At 35.2% G+C, this 20,548-nt stretch overlaps 1 protein-coding gene and 1 long non-coding RNA gene across 2 annotated transcripts; both read left to right on the top strand.

The window, feature by feature from the left end:
- The first annotated feature begins 896 nt into the window (after positions 1 to 896).
- On the top strand, positions 897 to 3,656 carry LOC128556557 (uncharacterized). The gene is made up of 4 exons (XM_053542060.1): positions 897 to 1,032; positions 1,812 to 1,984; positions 2,916 to 3,063; positions 3,610 to 3,656. The coding sequence occupies exons 1-4, from the start codon at positions 897 to 899 to the stop codon at positions 3,654 to 3,656; spliced, it is 504 nt and encodes a 167-aa protein (XP_053398035.1).
- Positions 3,657 to 4,524: 868 nt separating this feature from the next.
- On the top strand, positions 4,525 to 8,890 carry LOC128556728 (uncharacterized). The gene is made up of 3 exons (XR_008370798.1): positions 4,525 to 4,653; positions 6,576 to 6,641; positions 7,953 to 8,890. It is a non-coding gene; the product is annotated as an uncharacterized LOC128556728 (long non-coding RNA).
- Positions 8,891 to 20,548: the final 11,658 nt, after the last annotated feature.

The following is a 20,548-nucleotide window of genomic DNA, read 5'->3' as shown; positions in this document are numbered from 1 at the left end:
CCCCAAGAGGTTTTGCTTATTTTCCCTATATGCCTATATAGAAGTCTGAAAAATTTTTGTCAGAAAGTGCTGGTCCATTTTCAGAATAATTTTACACAAATGTTTCTTGGGAGACCCTCAACCAAATTCCTTCAGATAATTTTGATTCATTGAAAAGGTGGCCGCATTGGGGAGGGGCACAATCTTCCCATATGTCTATACAGAAAAATTCTTGTATGAAACTACTGGCCCGATTTGAAAATAATTTTATTTGAAGTAACTTTGAGAAAATTTCAACTACATTTTCATATAATTCTTTTGATTGATCTTGATTATGATTTTTTGACCTTCTTGTCCTTAAGTGCAATGATAACAGCTGAGCGATAAAGGGCCATTATGGTGCTCTTGTTTATAGTTTATGAAATAATCTTTGTTTGACAAAAAAAAACGTATTTTCTTAAAAATTCACTTTTCACACTAGGACAAGTCCTTAAGTGCAATGATAACAGCTGAACGATAAAGGGCCATTATGGCGCTCTTGTATATAGTTTATGAAATGATCTTTGTTTGACAAAAAAAGACGTATTTTCTTAAAAATTCACTTTTCACACTAGGACAAAGTAACGTAAGTTGATAGGTGAAGTGTAAGATACTTTAATACTTTGTCTGCATGTGTGTGGAAAAAAGGACAAACAATGCAATATGTAATCAAAAACAACAGTGCACAAGAATCGTAACTCTGTTGTCAATATTTTTGGAGTTATTGCCCTTTGGTATTGTACACTGTCTTTTTTGTTCGTTTTTTTTTTTTGTCAAGGGCAATACATGTACATAATAATACATGACATTTTTTTAGGCAATATGTCAGTATGTTGTAACATATTTTTAAGCACAATTTAAATGCACTGTCTTGTTCTATGCAGATATGGATTGGAAACAAGAGGGGGAAGGAGAAGAGGAAAGGGGAGAGCAGTGTGACCAAAAATAAAAAATCATACCGGTATACGAGTGGACCAAATGCGTTCAGCTTATTTTTAAGCAAGATGAAAAGAGGTATGTACTAACATGCAACACTTTATACTATACAATATTTTACTTTTGATTTCTGTGAACAAGAGTTTTAATTGACCGGGTCAGTGAACACTGACATAGCCAAAATTGGCTAAATGTCCAGTGAAAAGTCAAACACTTAGCAATTCTTTCTATTTTTGACATAATTGCCTATAAATTATTTGTTTCTTGATGAATCTCTACGTAACTCATACACCTTACTCCTTGTAACAAGTCCTTTACATTGAAGTATTGATATGTGACCTTGACTTTCATGGTGACTTTTTTCAAAGTCAGACACTTCCAAATTTCCCAATTTTGGACATAACTTTTTCTTTTATTTTATAAATTTCTACAATATTCATGCATACAATTCATTGCCACAGGTCCTTCACATTGATGTATAAACAAGTGGCCATGACTTCCAGTGTGACCATTTTCAAGGTAAAACACTTGGCAAATTTAAAAAAAAAAATTGCCACCAAGGTCATTGTGTTTTAAAATCACATTTTGTTATCTTTTGGATAGTGATATCTCTGTATCTATTTGAATTTCAGTTGGAATCAAATTAAATTCCTAAGTAAATGTTTTCAAATGAAGTCTTTTTAGGCCAGAATATGTCCATTTAAAATGCTGAACAATTATTGCCACTAGACCAACACTATGGAAAGCATGTTTAACACATGGCAATATATGGTCATGATGATCCTTTTTGTTCACTACCGTGGTCAGGTTTTATTTAATAAAGATGAGATGATTATATCATTAACTTCCATATGCAGGGAATGAGGATAAAGCAGCATTTTTTACAAAGGCAGCAGCCAAATGGCGGTTGCTGCCTGAGAATGAAAAGCAACCGATTCAGGAGGAGGCAGCCAAGTTACGACAGGATCCGATGAAGGGTATGTCGAGGGAGAAATTAATTCATACGGAGCTGGCGATCATGTCAAAATGTGTAAGTCTTAGATTTTGTTAAACTTGACTCCATAGCTTGATTTGTAGTGCCCTCCCTGTTCTAATCTGGGGTCATGGGTTCCATCCATGACAGAAGCTCAAGTAACATGCCTCAGACAAACAAACTTCTGCAGGTACCAACCTGTCAAACCCTGTATTGTATAATTGACCCCGTCTAAGTTTGTTCTGGCAATGACTCCTGGAGTCAAATTGGCCCTGCCCTGTGGTAAAATGTTTCTACATAGAATAAACTATGAAAATCATTTACTTTGGAATCACAAGTCACAGATTATTACTGTGCTTTTCTGTGATTAAATCAATATGAATGGTGTGTGACTTTATCGTCATCATGGCCTTTCTATTATCCCCTGCCAAAGAATTTCAGCGAAGGGGATACAATAATGGTAGGCGTCATTTCCCATGCGATTTTCACCAAACTTTCACAGAACTATTATTATCAAGTGCAGCACCACATAATGCCACGCTTTCATGATTCAGTCATTTTTGGCAGAGTTATTGCCCTTTGTTTAATTTTACTTACTAATGCTTCTGTGAGCAAATATACCTACATTTCTAATGCGATTTTTAATAGAACTTTTGTTATACTATACTAAGTGCCGCAGTGCATTTTGTCAGGCAATCACCATTAAGTCATTTTTGGCAGAGTAGTTGCCCTTCTTTTAATTTTACTTATGAACACTTATATACATATGTGACAGTTGAGACTAAAGATTGTGAAGTTCTCAACGACTTTGTTTTGTAAAATACAAAGCGTTGTAACCTTGTTGCATTAACGATATCCTCAGTTTATACAATAATTATTTAATACATTTTTAAGCGATTTTCACAATTTTCACTGAACTATTGTTTTCATAGCTGTCTGTGACTGCATCTTGTTATAAATTGAATTGGTTAATTTGTTGTTCTTTCAGTGTGACAGGCTGAGCAGTTTTGGTTTTCATTTCGGTGGAATTGGTGTGGACACGACTGAGAAGTGTCCACCAGTGGTTGTTGGCTCCCACCTTGGTGTTCAGTTCATGAACAAACCAGAACTGCAAGCGCAATACACAAGGCATTTCAGTAAGTGTTTTATTTCTTAAAGTGGAATTATATGCATTTTTTCAAGTAAAAATCAAGCTTAAATAGATGTGCATGTAAAAAGGATGGAGGATATTATAGCTTTTAACCCAACATACCAAACTCTTCCTGTTACCAGTACAAAATAATAAGTTTCCAAATATGACTTTTCTTATTTTGACTGGGGCAGTCTTTTTAAAAAAAACGTCAAACTGCTAGCAGGAGTTGCTTCCCTTCTACTTCAAAAATTTCCATTGTCAGGTAAGGGAGACCATTGCGCAGAAGATTGAAAAAAATATCTATTATTTTATCCGTCCGATTTCTTTATTTTTAAAGCATCAACTTCAAATACTAATATGGCATTATTGTTAATTTAACACATCTAAATGCACAGCAACCAAAATTGCTTTTATACAATAAACGCACCCAAAACACTATATGCAGTATTAGATGCGCATAATGCCACTTTAACCAAGTTCAAATATCAATTGAAACTCTATCCTGCTTCTAATGGTGTAATTTAACAGTTTCCAAAATCTATTTTATCAGTTGTTGCTTTATTTTTGTCAAGCCTGCTTGCTGAAGCGAAGACATAGTTGTCCAAATGGCTGTTCAGTGTATGTATGTGCATCTGTCCGTCCAGATTTTTTTGTCCAGACCATAATTTTGACATGCATGGAGCAATCTTGTTTATTTTTGGTGTGAATGTTAACCTGAGTGTCATGCGCAAACTGCAGGCTCCTATCTTAAAGGTCAAGGTCACACTTGGAGGTCAAAGGCTAAATTCAGTAATGACTTTGTCCGGAGCATTTCTTCTTCATGCATGGAGGGCTTTTGATCATACATTTGTGCCAAGTTACATCATTGATGTAACTTAGCACAAGTGTTCACAACCATATGACAGAGTGTCATGTGCAAAAACCAGGACCCTAGGTCTAAGGTCAAGGTCAGATACTACAATGACTTTGTCTGGAGCATTTCTTTTTCATGCATGGAGGGATTTTGATGTAACTTGGCATAGTGGTTCACCATCATGAGACGGAGTGTCACGTGCAAGAACCTAGAATTACTTCGCTTTGTTGTTACTCTAAATAGCTTATATTGTAACATTTTTATTACTGGTCGTAGGAGAAAATCAAGACCACTTTTTTCTAGTACAATATGCATGTTACTTCCAATTTTGAGGTGTATTTTGACCTTTCTCTTTTGTTTAGGATTTTTGTGTGGACATTTCTTTAAGGAGGAATTTTGATGTAACTTGGCACAATTATACACCATGAGATGAAGTGTCATGTGCAGGTCCCTTCTTTAGAATTACTGAAGAGAACTATGTCTATGAATGAATGCATGGACTCTGTAGTAAGTTACTCCGCTACTACAAGCAAATAGTGTAGCATAAATTATAAATAGGATGCAATAGAAAAGGGTTATTATATATAGATATGCAAGAAAAAATATATACCCTGAGTTTTCAGTATGACAGATATTTTTAGTAAATCATAGTCCTTTTACTATACAGCTGTAAAATATTTGCAGAACCCGAGAATAGAGTAACAGAAGTGATGGTGGAAGCACTCCAAAGACAAAAAAACAGTAAGTAAAAACAAGTTTTATCATCATGACCATTCAACCAGTGTTTGGTGATTTAAGTAATTATATGTGTGAAATATACATGAGTGAATTAAAGTGTTTGGAAATCATCACTTATAAAGCGTGATATTTCAGGGCCATCCTTGGCCTCAGAAAATTGTAGCAACTATTTTTAGACAAACTGACACATTGAAACTGAATTGCTAAAATTTTGCCTCATTTTAATCAGATTCCTGTAGCCACTTTCAAAACACAAAGACCATGTGTCTCAAACAAGGTCACAGAGGTAAATAAAATGAATGAAATAAATATCTTATCTGGGCAGTTAGTCAGTTACTTTCCTTGCACAATTAGATTTAGAAATAACCTAGCACAAATGTTCATCATCATGATATGATGTGTCATGCACAAAATCACCCTGTGTTCAGACATTGATTTTATGCGGTAGACATGTGATATTTTAGCTATTTCGATTTTTAGGGGGGAAAATTAGTTATTGTCATCTGTGTGGGGCGTTGGCGTTGCCTGGTTAATTTTTATGTTTAGGTCAGCCTTTCTCTAAACTATCAAAACTATTGCTTTAAAACTTTAAAAAAAAATTTTTTTTGATACACAGTTAGTTAAAAATTCATAAAGTGCAGGTCAATTTTTAATTTCCACAGTCCAATAATTTTTGACAGAGTTATGGGCCCTTTTATTTTTCGTATACAGGTATATAACCATAATTTTGATGGACTTATGGCCCCTTTTCAACTAAAAATTTGACAAAATTTCCTTTTCCACTCAATTACTTATTTGAGGGGGAGGGGGGTGGGGAGGCATTTGTCATCTACTGTGACATCAGGTTAATGTGAACAGCAAATCTGAAGTGTCTGTGTTGTGGCCGTAAAAAGTGGCTTTAGCATTTAGTTTTAAAGATTGAGTTTCACTTAAGCCAGTGCTTGGGAGAGTGTATATCAAAATCCCCTTGATCAAAATCCCCTCCACTGAAAAATGACTGGGAGTTACAAAATCCCCTTCATACTTTTGCAGGGGGTATCATAATCCCCTCTGTGATTTTCATTATAGATATATAGATATCAGTGCCCCAAATTAAATTATGTTTGCTAAAGGCATTGTATTTACGTGCTTTATGTAATAGACTTTTAAACTGTGTATAGTTGTATTTGAACCTGATGAAATAAGTAAAAATCACAGAGGGGATTATGATACCCCCTGCAAAAGTATGAAGGGGATTTTGTAACACCCTGTCATTTTTCAGTGGAGGGGATTTTGATCAAGGGGATTTTGATTGTCTCCCTGCTTGGGGACGTGAGCAGTGTTGCAGTTTCCATTACTGTTCATGAACAGACTCAGTAATCCAAGTCTGCAATTTTTATGTTCTCCATGCTTCAAAAGGATCCTCTCTTTTCAGAATTAATAATAAGGTCACAATCTGTAAATACTATATATATTCACATGTCTTCTGGGGTCTTTATTAAAAGTCATCGGCCAAGGCCCATAACTCAGACCTGCATGTAAGCAGAATTATGCCCTGTATTATACTTTTAAAAAGTCAGGTTACAGGTTGTGTACAAGGTCATATCACTGTTACTTCTACAGGTATTAAATTGAAACTTGACATACGTCTTTTGGGTCATTATGTTAGGTCACTGGCTAAGGCCCATAACTTTGACCTGCATCTTTGCAAACATTTTGTTCTTAGAAAAAATCAGGTTAAGTATGTGTACATGTTTATATCTCTGTAACTACTACTAATAATTCAATTGAAACTTCACACATTTATCTGAGGTCATTATTAAGGTCATTGGCCTTGTTTCAACTTCGGAAAATGTATACTATCAAAACTATGGTATAGTCAAATGCGCCGTTCTATTAACAGCTCTTGTTATTTTAAAAACTATATTGTTGTTCATCTTCTTCAGTTGCAACTAATGTTATGACGGCCACTGGTAAACAGTTAAAGAAAAGAAGTGCGGCCAAGAGACAAGGTAACTTTAAACTCAGAATTTTTGCTCAAATAACAAGAACTGACAGTCTGCCACTTTCTCATCTGCCAGACTGTCTGTTGGTCTGACTGTCTGTACATGGAATCACCCAACTGTGTGTTCAATACAGTGTATCTGGTCTGTCAGTCAGTCTCGTGTGTTCTGTCTAGTCTGGTCTATCTGTCCAGCCAGTCAGTCTGTCTATCTTGTCTGTTATATCCTGTCTTTCTTTTTGTCTGTCTTTAAAATGTTCTTCTTTAGATGCAAAATTCATAGAATTCATACCTCCTGTCTAATAGCTACATCATTCAAACATATGTCTTAGTGTCCAAATCAATGTTTACTTGTTAAGGGCTAAATTTTCATTTTATTTTCATGGATCTTCCTCCAATATGACTCAGAGAAAAATGATGTTTGCTTCTTAATTTTTAGCTCATCTGAGCACAAAGTGCTCAAAGATGAACTATTGTGATCTTCTTTTGTCAGTCGTCAGTCTGTCCTCTGTCTGTTCATATTTACCTTTTGAACACTAGAGGCCACAGTTAAAGTCCTACCTTCATGAAATTTGGTGAAAATGTTTGTCTTGATAAATTCTCAGCCAAGTTTGAAAATGGGTCATGTGGAATCAAAAACTAGGTCAAATTACAGAAAAACCTTGTGATCACTCTAGAGGACACATTTAAAGTTCAATCAACTTAAAAATTACTCAGAACATTTATATTGATGATTTCTAGGTCAAGTTTGAATCTGGGTCATCTGGTGTCAAAAAGTTGGTCACAAGGGTGTTACAAAATCTCCTTCATAATTTTGCAGGGGGTGTCATAATCCCCTCTGTGATTTTGACCTATTTCATCAAGTTCAAATACGACCCAGTATATACAACTTAAAACTCTATTACATAAAGCACGTAAATACAATGCCTTTAGCAAACATGATATAATTTGGAGCACTGATATCTATATATCAAAAATGTTAATCACAGAGGGGATTATAATACCCTTTGATGTGTGAAGGGGATTTTGTAACACCCAGTCATTTTTCAGAGGAGCGGATTTTGATATGCACTCCATTTAAAGTCCAATCAAGTTGAAAATTATTCAGAATATTTATGTTGATGATTTCTAGGTCAGGTTTAAATCTTGGTCATCTAGAATAAAAAAACTGCCCAAAAGCTGAAATTATACTTAAGTCAGATGAACGACTTAGGGCCAGAATGACTTGTTATAGTTAAAGTGAGTAAGTTTATTTCTATTTCAATTGATTTAACTAAAAACCTATCACAGTTGTGCTGAGATCATTGATTTACTATTTCAGGCAAGCCCCAGGAAGGTTCAAGTGAAGTAAAGTCTAAACGCCAACGTTGTGTCCAAAATCAACTTGAACAATTGGAGAAAAGGCACAGAATAGAGAAAAAATAGATCTTGTGTTAGGCAAAAAAATAGGAATTGTATCTAGTCATTCAACAGACCATAATTTTTGTTGCCGACTCAAAGTTTTTTTGGCAGTTTAGAAATTGACTGTCTTGAATTATTCAAAGAAAGTGTCTTCTTCTTCTTGTCATTCGCTATGTCTACACAAAGGAAGTGTCAATATTATGTCCAAACAGTGAAACAAATCGTGTTTCATTATCAACTTGCTCATTATTGACTTTATGGACAATAGTTCCCGTCATTTCACCACAACAGACATTTGGCAATAGATTTCAATGTAAAAATAAAATAAAATAAAAAAAAAAAGAAATAAAAAAAAAAAATCTGACCTACAGACCATGATAATTTTTAGGTACGTGACCAGTCTAATTTTTTTAGGCATTGCGTTAAGTATCTGATTCAGTAATAAAATAATGATTTATTTTTTATCACTTGTCAACTTTTATTAGTATTGTGAAGTAATGGGGATTTTGTTTCTACTTAAATAAATAATGTTTTTGTACTAGTAAAGTATTTTTGCTAATCAAACTACAGTTAATACTGTCTATTAGGTAGATTCGTTATAATTTCCTACCAGTTTTAACTGGAAGGGACTAAAATGTCTGGTTAATGGTAACATCCTTTTAAAGTAAAATTATACAAAGTTCTTTCACTAAACCATCAATAAAGATTATTGTTCTGTAAGTAAATTCTAAGTGTTACTGGATCTTTAAGCTTTATTTTATACATGTATGAACTGTGATTAGCAAAGGTACAATGTATTTTACTTTTTGCATATGTAAATAGCTTAAAATAGATCTGTCAGGCTTGATCAGGGATATATTCATGAGGGGAATATATGTCTGTGCAATGTCTGTGCATTTTAGTAGTATCAGTATTGATTACACCTTACTCCACAGGGTTGGATACCATCTGTGTTCAGGTGGGCATACTTGATCAAGTTAGGAAGTTATGTAATGTCATAAGTCTTTGTGATAGCTATGTCTCTTATAGTTCTACTTAAAAAACGACCATTTGCTTGTGTTTATTGTCATATTTATGTATTTTATTAATGAGGCATAGAGATTATATATTACAATCATATGTTAATCAGCCGTTAGCCAGTTAATTCGTTCGTTACAAAAACTTGTCCGCTCAGTAACTTCTGAATGGATTAATAGATTGAATTTATTATTGGTTCACAGGTATATTATTCATCAAGTGCAGGTTCAGTTAATTTTTGCTTCGGTAAAGTAACTTTTGACGGAGTGTGGCCCCTTTCTGATTGAAAATTTGACTAAATTCTTTTAAGTTCAATTGTTTTCCCGGTCCATTTTTTTTAGCTTGACTAAATGAAGTATAAGCAGAGCTATCCTACTCAACCTGGCTCCAGCGTCTCAGTTATTATGAAATGCCTTTGATTCAAACTTGAAGTACTGTATAGCGGATTATTTCTGCGGTCAAAATATTCTGCGTTTTGGCCCCAGAAAATGTGAAACAAATTTCTGCGTGTTTAATTTCTGCATTTTCATTTAAAAGGAAGGGAAATTTCTGCTTTTCTATGCTAAGGAGGAGGTAATTCCTCACATGAGAGGACGTTGTGAGAATGATAGAGTATGAAAACAATATACTAAATTACTGGTAACTGCTGTAAAGTAATTTGCATTTAATGAATACATTGTAGGATATGATAACCTAATATATATATATATATAATATAATATATAATGGTTACACTTAAATAAAAGTTACTAAAGTATACCTAGGTTGGAAGATCGCCACAAGGGATTAATAAGAACAACACAAGTGAAATTCACTCAGTTTATTTCATTCACAAAAGTAAAACGTTTTCTGAGGGATTAACAGTTAGGGCTTTGATTGACCATCACACCTAATTATCATAATTATACCATTATCAATAATTAGACCAGGCCATTGTGAACTTCGGATTACGTTGGGAAACAACAGTGAAAAAATGCAGATTTTTTTGCGTTATAAATTTTTGCTGGATGAATATTCTGCTGGAAATATTTTTGCTATTCTACCAAGAGACCGCAGAAATGCAGAAGTATTACCAGCAGAAATAACCCGCTATACAGTAGTTGTTCCACATCATCACCCACATCATGTAACAAAAAATGTATAACTCTTGCACCAATATTTAATGAATAATGCCCCCTTTTTGCTTAGAATATACTTACATAGTGTTTTGATACTCTTTATCTTTACCTCTCTTATTACTTAATATTCATATTTTTATGCCCCCCTTCGAAGAAGGAGGGGTATATTGTTTTGCAGATGTCGGTCGGTAGGTCAGTCGGTCGGTCTGTCGGTCGGTGGGAATGTAGACCAATCCCTTTCCGGATGATAACTCAAGAACGCTTGGGCCTAGGATCATGAAAGTTGATAGGGAGGTTGGTCATCACCAGCAGATGACCCCTATTTATTTTGAGGTCTGTATGTCAAAGGTCAAGGTCACAGTGACCCTGAATAATAAAACGGTTTCCGGATGATAACTAAAGAATACTTGGGCCTGGGATCATGAAAGTTGATAGGGGGGTTGGTAATGGCCAGCAGATGACCTCTATTGATTTTGAGATCAGTATGTTAAAGGTCAAGGTCACAGTGACCCTGAACAGTAAAACGGTTTCTGGATGATAACTCAAGAACGCTTAGGCCTAGGGTCACGAAAGTTAATAGGGAGGTTGATCATGACCAGCAGATGACCCCTATTGATTTTGAGGTCAGTACGTCAAAGGTCAAGGTCACAGTGACCAGGAACAGTAAAATGGTTTCCAGGCAATAACTCAAGAACGCTTGGGCCTAATGTCAGAAAAATTGATAGTTAGGTTGGCCATGACCAGCAGTTGACCCCTATTAATTTTGAGGTCAAAGGTCAAGGTCACATTGACCAGTAACAGTTAAACGGTTTCTGATCTTTTTGTCCAAAAGCATAGGGCCTAGGGCTTTGATATTTGGTATGTAGCATAATCTAGTGGTCCTCTACCAAGACTGTTCAGATTATTTCCCTGGGGTCAAATATGGCCCCACCCTGGGGGTCACATGGTTTATACAGACTTATATAGGAAAAAACTTTGAAAAACCTCTTGTCCAAAGCCACAGTGCCTAGGGCTTTGATATTTTGTATATGACATCATCAAGTGGTCCTCTACTAAGATTGTTCAAATTATTCCCCTAGACTCAAATATGGCTCCGCCCTGTGGGTTACATGGTTTACATAGACTTATATAGGGAAAAACTTTGAAAATCTTCTTGTCCAAACCACAAAGACTATGGCTTTGATATTTTGTTATGTAGCATCATTTAGTGGTTCTCAACCAAGTTTGTTCAAATTATCCCTCTAGGGTCAAATATAGCCCTGCCCCAGGGGTCATATGGTTCATATAGACTTATATAGGGGAAAACTTAGAATCTTCATGTCAATAACTTACATCATTCAAATTTGGACCACATGTGTAGTTTTGAGTGGCAAGATGAACTTTGACACGAGTTGACCTTGATCTTGACCTAGTGACCTACTTTCACATTTCTATAGCTACAGCCTTCAAATTATGACCACATGCATAGGTTTGTGTACCAAAAAAAACTTTGACCTTGTTATTGACATAGTGACCTACTTTCACATTTCTCAAGCTACAGCCTTCAAATTTGAACCACATGCATAGTTTTGTGTACTGAAATGAACTTTGATCTTGAGATTGACCTAGTGACCTACTTTCATATTTCTGAAGGTATAGGCTTCAAATTTGGACCACTTGCATAGTTTTGTGTTCCGAAATAAAATTTGACCTTGATTTTGATCTAGTGACCTACTTTCACATTTCTCAAGCTACAGCCTTCAAATTTGAACCACATGCATAGTTTTGTGTACCGAAATGAACTTTGATCTTGAGATTGACCTAGTGACCTACTTTCATATTTCTGAAGGTATAGGCTTCAAATTTGGACCACTTGCATAGTTTTGTGTTCCGAAATAAAATTTGACCTTGATTTTGATCTAGTGACCTACTTTCACATTTCTCAAGCTACAGCCTTCAAATTTGAACCACATGCATAGTTTTGTGTACCGAAATGAACTTTGATCTTGAGATTGACCTAGTGACCTACTTCCACATTTCTCAAGCCACAGCTTTTAAATTCGGACCACATACACATTGTTTTGTACCAAAATGAAATTTGACCTTGATTTTGACCTTGAATAAGTCTTGAAATTTGGAACATTCAAAAATGGCTCAGTGGATGGCACCAAGATCACTCTGTAATCTCTTGTTAGGTTAATAGGTTAAAGGTCAAGGTCAGATTAAACCAGAATGGTAGAACTTTTGTTTACAGTGAGCATATGATTTCTGTTCCTTGTGCAATTACTGAATGCATCAAGGGGGGCATTTCGTGTTCGACGAGCTCTTGTTGACATAGGAAAAGTTGTTTCCCTTTGAAAATGAATGCCATTTGTACAAAAAATAATCGGGAACTTGTCTCCTTTGAAAATAAATGCCATATGTAAAGAAATAATGATAAAACAATTGCTGAAAACTGTGTTCCACCTTGTTATGCGAAATTTCATCACTCGCACGCTATTGCAAATGCATCAAAACGAACTGTGTAACTGTTCTTTGAAAATGTGTGAGTTTTTAAAGGCGTTTAACTGTCCGGAAGTGGAGCCCCTTTAGGCAGCCCTTTTCGGAATTCAATGTTTATATCAGTATACTGACACTTGTTTTTAAAGTAATATATATGTTTTACATGCTGTTCAATTTTCATGTCAAACAACTCTTTCTTTCTATGATTTGGTGTTGTTTGATTTTTGTTTCCCAAGGCCTCCATCGAAACCTGAACACCTCCAGATTTTTAGCTCACCAGAGCACAAAGTGCTCAAGGTGAGCTTTTGTGATCGCCCTGTGTCTGTCATCCGTCGTCCGTGACACTCTGGAGGTCACAGTTTTGGTCCAATCTTAATAAAACTTGGTGAGAATGTTACCCTAAAAAGAACTTGGACGAGTTCAATATTGGGTCATCTGGGGTCAAAAACTAGGTCACCAGGTCAAATGGAAGGAAAAAATTGTTAACACTCTACTAGTCTCTAGAGGCCACATTTATGACCCTATCTTTGTGAAACTTGGTCAGAATGTTTATCTTGATGACCTCTAGGCCAAGTTCGAATCTGGGTCATGTTTGGTCAAAAACTAGGTCACCCAGTCAAATCAAATGAAAAGCTTGTTAACACTCTAGAGGCCACAATTATGACCCTATCGTTGTGAAACTTGGTCAGAATGTTTATCTGGATGAGCTCTAGGCCATGCCCAAATCTGGGTCATGTTGGATCAAAAACTAGGTCACCCGGTCAAGTCAAAAGAAAAGCTTGTTAACACTCTGGAGGCCACATTTAAGACCCTATTTTCATGAAACTTGGTCAGAATGTTTATCTTGATGATTCCTAGGCCACATGTGAATCTTCATTCTGAAAATAAACGAGAAATTTTAGAATAGAATCTTCGAATATGACCATTTTGTGTCAATTCGCCGTAAAACCCAACTCACTCACTCACCCACTCACTCTTTTTGAGGATCGCCGTGAAGATCGCTATGAAAACAAAAATCCCAAGTAAAAATCTTTGTTTTTCAGCTTTTTATGTTTACTTTATGCTTTATTTCTTCAGGTCTCGGTGTTTAGGTGAATTGAGGAAAGTCCAAAATATTGCAACTGTTCCAGTTGTTAAAATTGTAAGCAAAGATGTATGCTGGCTTTAACACATCAACAAGACAACAAAACACTCATTTCATATGCTGGCTCCAGTGATGTTAATTCAGCTGCAGATACTTCTGTTCTCAAATATGTATCAACAGTACCTGTGTCAGATGTACTGGCAAACATGTTATATCTTCAATTTTGTCGAGCCCGCTTGCGGAAGCAAAGATAGATGTCCAAATGGCTGTTCTGTGTATGTGTGTGTGTGCGTGCGTCCGTCTGTCAGGATTTGTTTGTCCGGACCATAACTGACATGCGTGGAGCAATCTCGTTTATATTTGGCATGAATGTTAACCTCAGTGAGACGGAGTGTCATGCGCAAACTGCAGGTTCCTATCTCAAAGGTCAAATTCAATAATGACTGTCCGGAGCATTAATTTTCTTCTTCATGCATGGAGGGATTTTGATGTAACTTGGCACAAATGTTCACAACCATTTGACAGAGTGTCATGCACAAGAACCAGGACCCTAGGTCTAACTATAAGGTCATGGTCAAACTTAGAGGTCAAAGGTCCGAAGCATTTCTTTTTCATGCATAGAGGAATTTTGATGTAACTTGGCACAATTGTTCACCATCATGAGATGGAGTGTCATGTGCAAGAACCTAGAATTACTTCCCTTTGTTGTTACTATAAATAGCTTATATTGAACTTTTTTATTACTGGTCGTAGGGAAAAATCAAGACCACTATTCTGTAGTACAATATGCATGTTACATCCAATTTTGAGGTGTATTTAGACCTATCTCTACTGGTAAGGATTTTTGTGTGGACTTAGATTTTTTTTAAAGATTTACTTCCCTTTGTTGTTACTATGAATAACTTATTTTGTAACTTTTTGCAATCATTTTTTATTTGGCATAAATGTTTGCCTCAATGAGACAGGGTGTCCTGTGCAACTCCTAGTCCTTTTGACAGCTGGCGGGCTTGACATGTTGCCCGTGGGCATCTAGTGTTAAAACTTTCCTATAAACTGACTCTAGTACAACCAAGTACTGTATGATAAGAATGTGTTATGGCGGGACCTCGCCTCATAAACATACATATACATATAGACGACACACCAAGAACAGGAGTCTGCTGCAAACCTGCTTTATAAATAAAGGGACATTAGAGACTGGATTCCTTTCCCTTATTCAGACTGTCCTTTGATCTTTATAGATAAATCTGTTTAGTTGGACATTCATTTCTTTTGTGGTTTTGCAACTTTGACATTTTAGTTGTTTCTTAGAGTTAATGCTTTAACTTTTGAAAATATTAAAACAATATTATTTTAATGTGATTTTTGCATATAATGCATGTTTTTTTGATGAAATGTTTATCTTTGAAATTTATTTGTAAGTTAAAGAAATGTTCATATATATATATATATATTTGAACCCACTCGCTTAGCTCAGTAGTGAAAGGGCAGATCTACAGATGACGGGGTTGCGAGTTCGATCCCCAGGCTGGCCAAATGTTCTCCGTGACTATTTAATAAAAGACATTGTGTCTGTAATCATTCCTCCTCCAATCATGTTGGGAAGTTGGCGGTTACTTGCGAAGAACAGGTTTGTACTGGTACAGCTAGAATCCAAAAGCACTGGTTAATTTATTGCCCACCGTTACACAACTGAAATATTGTTGAAAAATGGAGTTAAACCCGAAAAAAAATAAAAACATTGGAATACTGCGAAATCAGCTCATTGTGTGGGCATGAATTTTCGTGGTTTTAACCAGAAGGATTATTTCATGGGGATTTAATGAATGAATTTCATGTTTTGACAACTGGAATTTTATTTGTTCATAGGAATTAATTTTGTGCTTTTAATCAACCACAAATCCACTAAAATTAGTTCCGCACAAAAATTAATGATTTCACAGAATTTATCATAATTATGCTAACCCACAATTTTTTACATCTAGTGTGTTGTTGTTGTGTATTTAGTAATTTCTGTCACCCTCCACATCATTTTTGAATATAAAATTTATATTCTGTTCTTTAATTTATGAGCTAGTTTGTGTTTTTAGCTTCTTCATAAATATGGGAAGTATGGACATTGGTTGCTTTTTCAGGGTGAGCTATTAGTATAGGGTGGATGGCCATGTGTCGTCCGTCATCCACATTTTTACTGAAAAATCTCTGAAACTACGTGTCAAACTAATACCAATTTGGTCTGTAGCATCCTGGTGAGGTCCTCTATCAAGTTTGTTCAAATGGGGGCTTTGGCACCTTTTAGAGGTCGCTAGAGCTAAAAATAGAAAAAACCTTTAAAACAACTCATGAACTGCCAAATGGATCTTCATCAAAAGAAAAATACATTTAAATGACTTCTTAACATGAACCGCTGGATAGATCTTCATCAAACTTAGTCTTTAGCATCATTATATGGTCCTCTATGAAGTTTGTTCGAGTGGGAGCACTTTGCCCCTTTTAGGGGCTGCTAGAGCTAAAAATAGAAATATGTTTAAATGACTTCTTATCACAAACTGCTTGATTGATTTTCATCAAACTTGATCTGTAGCATCATCGTTATATGGTCCTTGCCAATTTTTTTTTCAAATGGGGGCATTTGGCCACTTTTAGGGGCTGCGAGAGCTAAACATAGAAGTACCTTTAAACAACTTCTCATCAACTGTTCGATGGATTTTCATCAAACCTGATCTGTAGAATCACTATAAGGTCCTTCCTCAAGTTTGTTCAAATGGGGGCACTTGGCCCCTTTTAGGGGCTGAAAATAGAAATACCTTGAAACGACTTTTCTCTTCAGATGGATCGCTTTAAGTCAAGGTCTCACTTAGGGGTCAAAGGTCATATGACTTTGTTTCTTGTGTATATTGCCCTGCATTGCGGTGCTCTTGTTTATCTTTGGCAGATCCTTTTTTTAGCTCACCTGTCACATAGTGACAAGTCGAGCTTTTGTGATCACCCTTCGTCCGGCATCAGTCCGTGCGTCTGTCCGTCAAACAATTTCTTGTCTGCACGATAGTGGTTCATTTATGATTTTAACCAAACTTGCACACAACTTGTATCACCATAAGATCTTGGTTCCTTTCTTGAACTGGCCAGATCCCGTATGGGTTTCAGAGTTATGGCCCTGAAAGGGCCAAAATTAGCTATTTTGACCTTGTCTGAACAATAGCAGCTTTATTTATGATTTGATTTTAACCAAACTGGCACACAACTTGTATCACCGTAAGATCTTGGTTCCTTTCATGAACTGGTGAGATTCCATTATGGGTTCCAGAGTTATGGCCCCTGAAAGGGCCAGAATTAGCTGTTTTGACCTTGTCTGCACAATAGCAGCTTCATTTATGATTTTATTAGCTCAAATATTCGAAGAATAAGTAGAGCTATCCTTCTCACCACGGCGTCGGCGTCACACCTTGGTTAAGTTTTTCGTACCAGTCCACATTTTGACCGGAGCATATCTTCTACGTGTATGAAGGGATTTTGATGAAACTTGGCACAGTTCTTCACCATTATGAGACGGAGTGTCATGCGCAAAAACCAGGTCCCTAGGTTTAAGGTCAAGGTCACACATAGAGGTCAAAGGTCAAATTCAGGAATGACTTTGTCCGGAGCATATCTTCTTCATGCATGGAGGGATTTTGATGAAAGTTGGCACAATTGTTCATCATCATAAGACAGAGTGTCATGCGCAAGAACCAGGTCCCTAGGTCTAAGGTCAAGGTCACACTTAGAGGTCAAAGGATACAAGAAAGAAAACTTTGTCCGGAGCATATCTTCTTCATGCATGGAGGGATTTTGTTATAACTTGGCACAAATGTTCACAACCACAAGGCGGAGTGTCATGCGCAAGAACCAGGTCAAAGGTCAAGGTCACACTTAGAGGCCAAAGGTCAGATACAAGAATGACTTTGTCCGAAGCATTTCTTCTTCATGCATGGAGGGATTTTGATGTAACTTTGCACAATTATACACCATCATGAGATGAAGTGTCATGCGCAGTTCCTTCTTTAGAATTACTTCCCTTTGTTGTTACTATAATAGCTTATTGAGACTTTTTCATTATAGTCGTAGGGAAAAATCGAGACCACTTTTCTGTAGTACAACATGCATGCTACATCCAATTATGAGGTGTATTTAAACCAATCTCTACCTGGTAAAGATTTTTGTGTGGACAATTTTTTTTTTGAGATTATCTTCCCTTAGTTGTTACTATAAATAACTTATATTGTAACTTTTTTATAATTAACCGTAGGGAAAAAACAAGACCACTTTTCTGTGGTACAACATAGATGTTACTTTCAAATTTTAGGTGTATTTTAAGGTATCTCTACCTGGTAAAGAGTTTTTTTTGGACTTAGAAAAACAAATGACTTACAATGATTACTAAACAGCCACAAATTAAAATTCCATTTGCAAATACAGGTGCTAGAGTAAAGAAATTTGCTGTGACGGCGTATAATTGTGACATTCTGGCACTCTTGTTTATAATTGACCGTAGGGAAAAAACCAAGACCACTTTTCTGTGGTACAACATAGATGCCATTTCAAATTTTAGGTGTATTTTAAGGTATCTCTACCTAGTAAGATGTTTTTATGTTGATTTAGAAAAACAAAAGAATTACAATAATCACTACCACAAAATTAAAATTCCATTTGCAAATACAGGTGCTAGTGTAAGAAATTGCTGTGACGGGCGTATATTGTGACATTCTGGCACTCTTGTTTATTTATGTTAGACTTTTGTGTTATATTTATTATGTTCATAAGTATTTGTTTTGGTATTTTTTTTAAATAAATAGATTAAAATATGTTTGAAATTTTCAGTGATATTTGTATTTTTTGCAAAATGATATTAAGTGGCATTTGTCCATAAATACAAACAGAACAGAACAGAATTTTATTTCACTTGAACTAAAAGTTCCTCGTGATAAATACATTACAAGCATATTGTATGGCCTGAAAATACAGATGACATTCATACAATTACAATGGATTTTGACATTAATCATATACATATATTTATAAATTATTTGTAAGATATTTCAGGATTTGGATGGACGGATTAACATTTAAATAGCATACAAGTATTATACAGTTAATATATAATATTCAGTGTCGCACCTATGGCGCCGCAGGTCAATTAATTACGCTACATAAATACGAACAATATTCCAAATGTTTACAGATTCTTATTCAGTTCTCACATTTGTTCATATTTGGATTATTTTCAATGCGTTACAAACAAATCCAGACAAACAGAAAAATTCCAAATTGTATTTTTTTTTAAATTAAATTTCTTTTTCTTTTCTCTCATTTGTTCGTACGACAAATGATTATGAGAAATGAAAAAGAATTTATTACAGTTTGGAAATTGTTTCGTACGTATGAACAAAATTCCAAATTGATTTTTTTTTTTAAAAAGTTAATTCTTTTTCAGTTCTTGCATTTGTTCGTACGTACGAACAAAATGCAGGCTGCTCATTACGAACAATGATTGTGAATGAAAAAGAATTTTTAAAGCAGTTGGAATTTCGTTCGTACGTCCGAACAAATCTGGGCTGTTCGAACAGAATATCAGAATTGAAAAATAAAATGGACAGGATTTGTTCATACGTACGAACAAAATTCCAAATTGCATTTTTTAAGAATAAATTCTTTTTCAGTTCTCTCATTTGTTCGTACGTATGAACAAAATGAATAGTGAGAAATGAAAAAGAATTTTAAAGCAGTTTGGAATTTGTTCGTACGTTCCGAACAAATCTGGGCTGTTTGAACAGAATATCAGAATTGAAAAAAATAATGGACATGATTTGTTTGTACGTTACGAACAAAATTCCAAATTGCATTTTTTTTAAGAATAAAATTCTTTTTCTGTTCTCTCATTTGTCGTACGTACGAACAAATAGGTAAGTGAGAAATGAAAAAAGAATTTTTTAAAGCAGTTTGGGGAATTTTGTTCGTACGTCCGAACAAATTGGGCTGTTCGAACAGAATATCAGAATTAAAAAATAATATGGACAGGATTTGTAGAACAGAATATCTGAATTGAAAAATAATATGGACAGGATTGTTCGTACGTCCGAACAAAATTCCAAATTGCATTTTTTTTTTTTAGAATAAATTCTTTTTCAGTTCTCTCATTTGTTCGTACGTACGAACAAATCCAGGCTGTTCGTACATACAAACAAATGATAGTAAGAAATGAAAAAGAATTTTTAAAGCAGCTTGGAATTTTGTTCGTACGTCCGAACAAATCTGGGCTGTTTGAACAGAATATCAGAATTGAAAAAAAATATGGACAAGATTTGTTCGTACGTACGAACAAAATTCTAAGTTGCATTATTTTAAGAATAAATTCTTTTTCAGTTCTCTTATTTGTTCGTACGTACGAACAAATCCAGACTGTTGTACATACGAACAAATGATATTGAAAAATGAAAAAAGAATTTTTTAAAGCAGTTTGGAATTTTGTTCGTACGTCCGAACAAATCTGGGCTGTTCGAACAGAATATCAGAATTGAAAAATAATATGGACAGGATTGTTCGTACGTACGAACAAAATTCCAAATTGCATTTTTTTAAAGAAAAATTCTTGTCGAACAGAATATCAGAATTGAAAAATAATATGGACAGGATTTGTTCGTACGTACGAACAATTCCAAATTGCATTTCTTTAAGAAAAAATTCTTTTTCAGTTCTCTCATTTGTTCGTACGTACGAACAAATGATAGTGAGAAATGAAAAAGAATTTTTAAAGCAGTTTGGGATTTTGTTCGTACGTCC

The sequence above is a fragment of the Mercenaria mercenaria genome, chromosome 4, assembly GCF_021730395.1.
Source record: "Mercenaria mercenaria strain notata chromosome 4, MADL_Memer_1, whole genome shotgun sequence".
NCBI lineage: Eukaryota > Metazoa > Mollusca > Bivalvia > Venerida > Veneridae > Mercenaria > Mercenaria mercenaria.
The sequence above is the reverse complement of the archived record's forward strand: the minus strand, read 5'-3'. Positions and strand labels throughout refer to the sequence as shown.